The sequence below is a fragment of the Zonotrichia leucophrys genome, chromosome 8 (genome assembly GCF_028769735.1).
Source record: "Zonotrichia leucophrys gambelii isolate GWCS_2022_RI chromosome 8, RI_Zleu_2.0, whole genome shotgun sequence".
Classification (NCBI taxonomy): Eukaryota; Metazoa; Chordata; class Aves; order Passeriformes; family Passerellidae; genus Zonotrichia; species Zonotrichia leucophrys.
This window is the reverse complement of record NC_088178.1, coordinates 21,506,720-21,516,149: the sequence shown is the minus strand read 5'-3', so window position 1 is coordinate 21,516,149 and position 9,430 is coordinate 21,506,720. Positions and strand designations below refer to the sequence as shown.

The 9,430-nt window shown below is 45.0% G+C and overlaps 1 protein-coding gene across 1 annotated transcript; it reads left to right on the top strand.

Annotated features, from left to right (window-relative positions):
- The first annotated feature begins 1,823 nt into the window (after nucleotides 1–1,823).
- PRDX1 (peroxiredoxin 1) lies at nucleotides 1,824–9,201 on the top strand. The gene is made up of 6 exons (XM_064719696.1): nucleotides 1,824–2,127; nucleotides 4,877–4,993; nucleotides 5,816–5,969; nucleotides 6,233–6,355; nucleotides 7,167–7,297; nucleotides 8,821–9,201. The coding sequence occupies exons 2-6, from the start codon at nucleotides 4,888–4,890 to the stop codon at nucleotides 8,904–8,906; spliced, it is 600 nt and encodes a 199-aa protein (XP_064575766.1). The 5' UTR covers nucleotides 1,824–2,127; nucleotides 4,877–4,887; the 3' UTR covers nucleotides 8,907–9,201.
- Nucleotides 9,202–9,430: the final 229 nt, after the last annotated feature.

Genomic DNA, 9,430 nt, shown 5'->3' with positions numbered 1-9,430 from the left:
TACACACAGCAGGGCATTTGTTTTTTCACATCAGAGGCACATTCCCAACCAAGATACATGGGAGATACTGTGATCAAAATGATAGTTTGGCTCCCAGTTTGGGTAGTTCACTGCTCTGGCACTGCAGGGGCTGCCAGCTCCTCTTTGTTGATAGATGAAGTACTTATTGTGTCCCTGGCTGAGTGGATGGGTGCAGAGAGGCCTGCACTGGGCTCTGATGCTCCATGCTAATCAGGTACCAGCTAATCCTGTCTGGCAGCTGTTTTAGCAGAACACAACAGCACAATTACACTGCTGTGGGGAGAGAACTCCATCCTTCCAGCACCTGTGGGGGTAAACATGCCCTTTCTTTCCTGGAAAACACAGTTGTTTTAATCTAAGTAGCATCCTACATCTAAAGGTTGAGAAAGGCTACAGAAACCCAGGTGCTCACTGAACAAGGAGTGGTCCCAACAATTTATTATTCCAAAACCTCCAAAAACTGACGTCTGGAAAGACAAGCTCAGAAATTAATCAAAAGTAATGAGGCCACAGACATATGAATGGAAAGGCAATGCTTACAGCACAAATCTGGAACAACCTGCAGACCATAGTGGGCATATTGTGCATCTGAAAGTAAGAAAAATGAGCATAACAAGAATTAAAGGAGTGAGAAACCATGAGAAAGTCATTACTGCTTTGTTCATTGGTAAACATGCTGGAGTTGCAGAGGGACTACATTGTTCTGGAGGTTTTGATTAGGACTGCCTGACCTTTCAGGGGTTAATCTGTTCACAGGTTCATTGGCCTGAGGTGATGGGGAGGTACATACATGTCTCAATATATAGACCTCAATTCTCATGAGAACTGATGTTAAGAGAGCAAACTTCTTCCTGTAAAAGACTAAGCATGCTATAGCAATAGAAGTAGATATAATCTAGTTCCATGAAAGTGAGTGCAGATTTTTTTTCCTGAGTCCATAGATGCATGTTATTTGCTTTCATTATTTAAGGATTAATTTCATCTGGTCCCAAAATGAATCATCTCTGGGTGAACAACCACATGGATATGGTCGCCCAGCAACACTACACAGTGATCTTGATTATAAACATTTAAAGTTAGTTAATCCTTTGTGGTTTTCTACTCATTACAATCTATAATAAAGTTTTAACAGGTATAAGAAACACAACTGTAAACTGCAAACCAGATGAGTAAAAATCAGTTGGTGAGCACATTTATCACTTTTGACAGAAGCAAGCATTTTTGTCCTTGATATGGCTTAATGGCTTTTAGTATTCATTATTTAATAAAGCTTTCACATTTAAATTTAGAATTTGGCCCTTAAAAAGTACCAAACTGCTTCTTCACTCTTGGATTCAAAGACAGTGCTTATGTGGAATCCCTGAGGTTGAACGTCCCTCAGAGCAGCTTCGATACTGAATGATGCAAAACTTCCTGAAGTAACTGTATCTTCCAAGGGCTTCCGTCCTGCCACTGAAGCTCAACGATTAGACTTTATACTTAGTTTTCATCTTTCTTTTGCTGACTTGCATGACTGGGATCAGTGTTCCCATTGATGGAGAGGAATCAATGAAAGCCTTGGGAACGAGTATCGGGGAGGGGGGACAGTGGGTAGTGCAGAGAGAGAGGATGGAGATTTAACACCGCGCTTCTGTAACACCGCGCACACACATTGCTCTGCTCGTGAGAGGTTTCGTTTTATTTCTGTCAATGGCCAAAACTCAATTCACATGAATGGCATGCCAGTCATCCCTTACTCTCTCTCAAGTCCTGCGTACCCTCTGAGGACTTCAAATAATCATAGCTAGGTCAATTAAGGCACTAAAAATGCCATCGCTTCTTGCACCAAGGCCATCAATCGTTTATAACCGCGGCGTTGAGTATTTCCACGGCGCTTCCCGGGGCTGTCTCCAGGGACTGATCTGCGCTCACTCGCATCCCGACGGCCCCGGATCTGCCAAGTCATGCTGCCCTTGCAGGCGCTGCCGCCCTCCCCTCCCGCCGCGTCCGCTCGCGAGATCCGCGCTGCTATAAAGGGGGCGGCGCGGCGGGGCTGCGGCACTCCGGGCCGAGCCGAGCCGAGCCGAGCCGCTGCAGTTGCGTGTGCGGGACCGGTCTGCGCTCCGAGTGAGTGTGCGGCGCCGCGGGGCTTGCTGGGGGCTTTGCACAGTGTTTAGGGTTTTTTTGTTTTTTAGTTTCATTTTATTTTTATGTGGGTTTTGTTACTGTTTTGGGTGGGTTTTTTGTTCGCTTTCCCCTCCCCCTCTGCGCAGTTGCGCCCTTGAGCGAGGCGCGTAGGGCGAGCCCTTTCTCCCCGCGTCCCGCTCCCGAGGGATCGCGCTGCTGCGGCTGCCGCCTGCACCGCCGTGTTCAGTTTCCCTGGTGTTGGTGTGGCCTTTTTTTGGCGGGCAGAGCGAGCAGATAAGCCTTTCCAACGCTCGGGCCTTTATCAGCGCTGCGCGGGGAGGAGCCGCGGGGAGGGCCCGCGGGGCAGCGCTCGGAGCGCCTGCAGGGAGCCGAGCGGCCCCTTCCCCGACAAGCGAGGCTGCATCTCGCTTCTAAGCCTTAAAAACACCCAAACCCGAGCGCCGGCTCGGGGACATGCAGGGGGCGGCTCCCCTGTCCCAGAGCGGTGTAGGGGCGATCCGGGCGGGGAAGGTTTGGAGGCCCCCTCGGAGCCCCTTGGGTGCCACGCGTGCCGCGGTCCGTGCGCGATGCCCGCGGTTCGGTACCGCGCCCCGGCTGCGGTGGCCTGACCGCATTTTTGCGACAGTCTGAAGGTGGGAGTGGAAGGCTGATGGTGCGTTTTGAAACGGCCTTTCGCTTTTGTTCAAGCCACCCTAAAGGTATGAAATAGCTCATTCAAGAGAGCGGGCCCGGCTCATTATAATTGCAGTTTGAAGATAATTGAGGCCGTCTGCGGCTATGAGCAACAAAGATACTCTGGCCGGATTCGAGTGTATTTGATTTAAGGTGCTCATTGTACTGTCCTCCGGAATGAAAGGAAGTAACAATGATTCTGTGGTCTGCTCCTCTGCGGGTTAGGAAATGCTGTGGCTAAAAATCCGAGCAGAACACGCGCTGACCCCACAAGGAGTAGCAGAAGGGTTGGCGGGTCACAGCGGGTGCTCTGAGGAAAGCACACGGCTCTCTTGAAGTATGAGGCAACCAAGGACTCCTGCAACACTAAAAAATTCTGGTGTTACCAGAGAAAGGGGCAATAACTTGTAATTTAGAAAGGGGAATTATCAAAGAGCAGTCTGACCTTGAATACCTAGTGAAGTACTCCAGAGGATTGCTGATGGAACAAATATAGAAGGACTGGCGTAGTACTGAGCAAAAGGATGACCTTGAACTTGGATAACAGAAAATAATGTAATTCAGTGATAAAAATGTGGGGTCATGCACTCCAGGCCGAGCAGCTCTTGCTTATAAGATAAAACTTGCTAGTTGGAGGCATCTCAGATACTGTGCTGTTGCTGTTCCCCTGTCCCTCTTGCAGAATTGCACTTTGAGAATCAAAGCTGCATTGGTGGGTACAGCATTCCCGATGTCCTCCTGCCGGGTGGCTTCACTGTATCCTACAAACGATCTCTAGTCCTGGCCACCACATTCTCTCCCAGTCTGCTGCAGTTAAAGACTAAAATCCCTTGGATGAGCGTGGGGATAAGGAGCTTTGTTGCACAGTTAGAAAGGCTGAATGTGTGGGTGCTTCTCAAAATGAAAACTGAGAGGTGGATCGTTACTGTCAGGGTGTGTGAGAGAAACCTCCAAAAGCAAAACCATTGCTAAAAAGGCTAGGTGTGGGTTCAAAGCTAAGTAATTGACTTGTGGGCTAGTTCTCCAGGAAAAAAGTAGCTGGCAAGGCAGAGGGAGCCATGAAATGAGGTGCTCTCAACCTTTTTTAGAACGAACTTGGTGCCTTGCAGGCACAACTTGGAACAATCCTTGGCTCTTGGCTTTCCTTAGCAACATGAGACTCATGCTAACCTTTGAGATGTTTTTTTATCTCTGAGGAAGCCAGTGCTGCAGTCTGTAGAACAAAGTGAAATAACTTTTAAGAATATTTTGTGATCGGCAGAAATTAGGTTTGTAGAGTTGCCTATTTGAGAGATTATGCTCTGGAAGTCTAAGGAGTTATACTGCACTCCCAGACTGAGCAGAAATATTGCACAGGATGTATTACACATGACAAGCTTTTGGGGCAGACAGCCAAAAGTAGCATTCTCTTGTCCTTGTGTACCCTTTTATTATTTTTCAATATACTTAAGGGGGAAGCAACCTGGCTGTACTGATTTAGTCTTGGTGAAATGGTAATTAACACAGAATGTGATTTCCTTGTGTGCCACGAGTCTTTCTGGATGCAAATAAAAAAGGGTTGAATTGTTCAAAAGGGTAAAGTGTAGTTATGCAGAGCAATGTTCCCTGGGGATTAACAGAAGTTATTTTCTTTCAGAATAAACAGGAAGCTCAAGTGTGAGGTCTTAAACTCCCTTGTAAATTTGAACAAGGTTCTTCTCATTGAAAGGTCTAAAAAACAGACTTTCTACTCCACCATGTGGAATGGTATGGTTTTCTGAGTACTAGTAAAGCTCTAGGCTAGCAGTTTCCCAGACTCTTAACTGTTACTGGTTAGATAACCATTACTGCATCTTTAGGAGGCCATGAGCCATACATTTTGAAGTGCTGGCAGTCTCTATAGTGGCTCAGCTACCCAGGTGTCAAAACTCATTTAACACTTAAGCCTTGTTGCAAGATTGAGTGCTGATAAACTGTCTTTGTTTAATCTAGATTGATAAGATGCTTTGAATAAATCCTTACTTCCAGGTGCAAATGTACTATGATCTAAACTGTATTGGTGTTAACTCCTGTCTAGGTTAAATCAAGATGTCTTCAGGAAAGGCTTTCATTGGCAAACCAGCTCCTGACTTTACTGCCACGGCTGTAATGCCAGATGGACAGTTCAAAGACATCAAACTCTCTGACTACAAAGGTAATTTCATGTACTTCTCTAATTACACAGATAGTCTGGCCATAGGAAGGACTGGAGGGTGTCTGAATGTGCATCTTGGTTTGGCTTTGAAATGATAGTGACCACTTGGCAGTGGACTGAAGATCAGAACTTGTGCAGGGGTTGGTGCAGTATGCTTGGAAGGCTGTCAGCAGCATGACTGAGTGTCCCAGCTGTGATAACTGTTACCAGTGAGCATAAAACTCCTCTAAACTGTTACCTTGCATCAGGCTCATTGCCCTGTATCATAGCGAGGCTGGTGTTACATTTCCAGACTGTGGCACAGCAACATCTTCTGTCTCACCTTTGTCAATGGAAAGTAAATTCTTTCATCTAACCACCAAAGTCCCTTTCTCTAGAGTGCTGGCAATATGTTTGCTTTGCCAAAAAACTTTCACTCAAAACAAAGGGAAAGTCTGAAGTAATCAAGTACTCATGTTGATGGCTTTAGAAATACATTTCTAATGATGCTGCAGGCTACATGAGGGTGATGAGTCAGTACAGAGTACTCACCTATTAAAATGTCTCCTTGGCTGGTAGCCTTTGAGGGTCTGTGGCATTTCTCTGTTAGGGGTCAGCCATGGGGTCTATTGGTGTAGCACACCCAGAGCTGTACTTGGGGCAGGCCCATGGCAGCAGACCCAAGAGACAAGCATTCCCTGTTAAATTTGACAGTCTGGGTTTGGGGAGTTCAGTTGGGTGGGGTTTTAAGGTGGTTGTTTAGGTTTTTTCCTGTATTTTGGTGGGGTTTGTTTATTTTTTCTTAAAAATCTAACAGATTCACCACTTGTACTGCTTTTCTAGGAAAATATGTTGTGTTCTTCTTCTACCCCCTGGACTTCACTTTTGTCTGTCCAACTGAAATCATTGCCTACAGTGACAGAGCTGATGAATTCAAGAAAATCAACTGTGAAGTGATTGGAGCTTCTGTTGACTCTCACTTCTGTCACCTTGCCTGGTAAGAATCAGCCTTTTAACCCAACAAATTGTTCTGCCTGGCCTCAGTTCTTGCAGGAACTGAGTCCTGGGTGTATTCAAAACATTGGTAAGTATTGGTAGTGCCAGGTGCTGCTGAACAGAGCTGAGCATACTGGGCATCTGCTCTTTTGTTGCTGCATGGCAGATTGAGTGTGATATTGCAGAAAGGATCTGCTTCTCTTGTACCTTGAGCCCTCATTCTGAACCGCTATGTTTCTAACATGTAAACTTTTCTTCTTTTAGGGTCAACACTCCTAAGAAGCAGGGAGGTTTGGGCACTATGAAAATCCCCCTGGTTTCTGACACAACACGTGCCATTGCCAAAGACTATGGGGTGCTGAAGGAGGATGAAGGTATTGCATACAGGTAATGTGCCAGAGGTGGAAGAGCTGATAAGTTATGTTGCAATGCATAGAGATGAGCACAGAGCTTGTGAACACTTGAACACCTGCAGCCAGCTAAAGCTATTGGCTGTTGTAGCTGTGAGCTCCTGCAGGCTGTCAGACACTCCTGCAAGGGGAGGTGGTCCCTGGTTCTCTGTGGGGCTTAGGCTTCCTGTGCTTTTAAGTTAAAGTCTGCTTCCCTTTGACTGCCTGCTGCTCAGTGCAGGAGTCTCATGCAGGTGAGCTGCAAGCAGTGATAATGCAAGACCTGCATAGTCATGAACATGATTACAGGTATTTAATCTAGTGATCAAAGTGCAGATTAATTAAACCCCAAGTCTTTAGTCTGCTGTTCATAAGAGTTGCCAAGGGAGCTGAGCTTCTGCTAACTCCTAACCTGATGTTGGAGGACTAATGAGCTGTTGCTTGTTGTCTTTTTGAGAACAGTGTATAGTGAATTTTTTTTAATGTGAGAATGTCTCTCCTGGAATTTGTTTTTTCCTTGTGTTTCTCTTCCTTTTTTTTTCCCCTACTAGTATCTTTCTTGAGTAGTATCTTCCTGTGTCAGTGCTCTGACTTGCCTCCTGTCCCTCCTAGTTCCTTTTGGGCTTCCAGCTGCTATTGTTCCATTGCTGTGCATGCACCAAGGTGTTAGTTGCTAGGAAGAGGTCACAGTAAGTGGTACAAATAATGCCATAATCAAATAGTGAACCTGAGGTTTTGAAACTCATGTCAGTCTAATCACCTTTCAAAAGCTGTGCTTAACTTCAGGGCTGATTTTTGTTTGCTTTTAGGGGTCTGTTCATAATTGATGACAAGGGGATCTTGAGGCAGATTACAATCAATGATCTTCCTGTGGGCCGCTCTGTTGATGAAACCCTCAGACTTGTCCAGGCCTTCCAGTTTACAGATAAACATGGAGAAGGTAAGAGTGTTTTGATTTCATGTTTTCTCTAAAGAGCAGTATTAACTAGGCAGATTAAATCAAGGGTCACTGAAAGGTATTAAGTACATGTATCAATCTGTGCACTGCAGGTAATTGTGACTGTTGAAATGCAGCTGGTTCTGTGAATCTGCTTGTTGAAGGACACCATAATGCTTTATCCTATTCCAAACTGAGATTTCACCTAAATCAATTTGGTGATGGATGTCCTGTCCAGCACATAGAAGTTGCCTCTTTCAATTAGACACAGAACATACTTGAGACAGAAATGAAGAACATTTAGTAACTTAGCCTGTAAGAGTAAGCTTGATGCAGATTCTGCTCTCAGGTTTGGTAGGTTGAGACCATCAATACTAATGTAGTGTTTTATACAGCCTGTTAGACAAACTATTTAAATTACTGAAAGTCTACTGATCTTTGTCAATATATAGTGAGGTTAAAATGGATGAGAGTCTCTGTTCCCATAGTTCAGGAGGAATAAGGTGTTTGATACTGCCAGCTTTTCTGCAGGTGTGAAAGAAAAAAAGACACTGCAGATGATAAAAAGTTAGAACCAAGTTAGAGAAACTCAAAATTGCTATGCAGGTGTTCGTAGTCTTCAGTTGTCATTAACTGATGACATGTGTTGCTGCTGGTCGTACTCACTGTGCTTCAGAAGTGGTAAATCCAGTGGCAGGTTTTATTAAAATGAGCTGCTCTCATGACTGTGGCATATTTATATGTTATGTGAGGAGACATATCAAACGTTTGATGATGGAGAGGTCACATGTCATGCAAATGAAGCCTTTAGGGGTTTGCTGTACCTTTTGAGTAGTCAAAACCTGACAAAAGGTTTTCCTTTAGAACTTCAGGACTGCAGTCACATCTAAATCAGGACAGACCAGATTAAGATGTGTAGCAACACTCAGAAGCTGAACATTCTGTGGCTAAAATTGCCAGTCCTGAGTGGAGCTAGCATCCAGCATTCCATGACAGTAAAGAATGAATACTATTCAAAAAAGGCTGCTCAAGGAGCTGTGCTGGAAGTTTGAGACCCTGCAGCCTCTGCATTTTTGATAGCCATGTAGGGGAACCAGTGACAGTTGAACGCTTTTTCCCCTGCCCCTTTCAGCTGGAGGGCTGGACCGGGGTGGATTAAAGATAAGGGGAATACAGACTTGGCTGGATCCAAGGAGATAAGTGTAATGTGGTGCTAGAGCCTTTCTGACCTGGCTGCTGGAGTTGGTCCTACCTTTGCTATCAAACTTCCCAGAAGCTTTTAAGTGGGGCTGGGAGAGGTGCTTGTTTAAAGGACCCACTGTGTCTGGGCAGAAACCTGGTCTGGGTGTTACTGCCCAGTAAACAAATAGAAACAAGCCAAACAAAGCATCATGTGACACTGAATGCACTGTCTCTGTATGTTGTAAAGATCTGTACATGTTCTGAGTTGCTACTTTGCTTTAATGTTGTGTAAAACATGTTCTGCAGGAGCAGCTGGTAAGACTTAAACATTCTTATCATTTCAGTGTGCCCAGCTGGCTGGAAGCCTGGGAGTGACACAATCAAGCCTGATGTTCAGAAAAGTAAAGAGTATTTCGCCAAGCAGAAATAAACATTCAGCCTGAGTGGAAACTAGTATGCCTTACATAAAGAGCAAGTATCAGTTACTGAACTTTGATTAAGTCATTGCATCTGAGTCAAGGGATCATGTTATAGTTATAACAGTAACTTTTTTACTTGAAGGAAAGTTTGTCCTGTTGACAGTACCTTCATAGCAAATCCTAACGATCAGTATCTGTACATCAAGCCCTGTTGACCTTAGTGACAATGCCGTGTCTGTGGTTAGCCATGTGTTACGTAGAGCAGTGCTATCCTTTTGTAACTCTATTAAACTTGTGAAAAGAGCACACTGTCTACTGTTCTTGTATGTTGTCATCAGGAGACCTGGGAGCAGTGCAGGCTGCACTTCTGAAAGCTTTCTGTAGACATCTTGAGTCATAAAGGCCTTTTACTGCAGCTCCATTAGAGTGGAGAGAAAAAAACTTAGTTTGCATGTTGAAGTAATAAAGTATTCCTCACTCTCTTCATGGCTGGGCTGCTAGATGCAGGATCAGGCTTAAACTCTGGGCCCTGTGG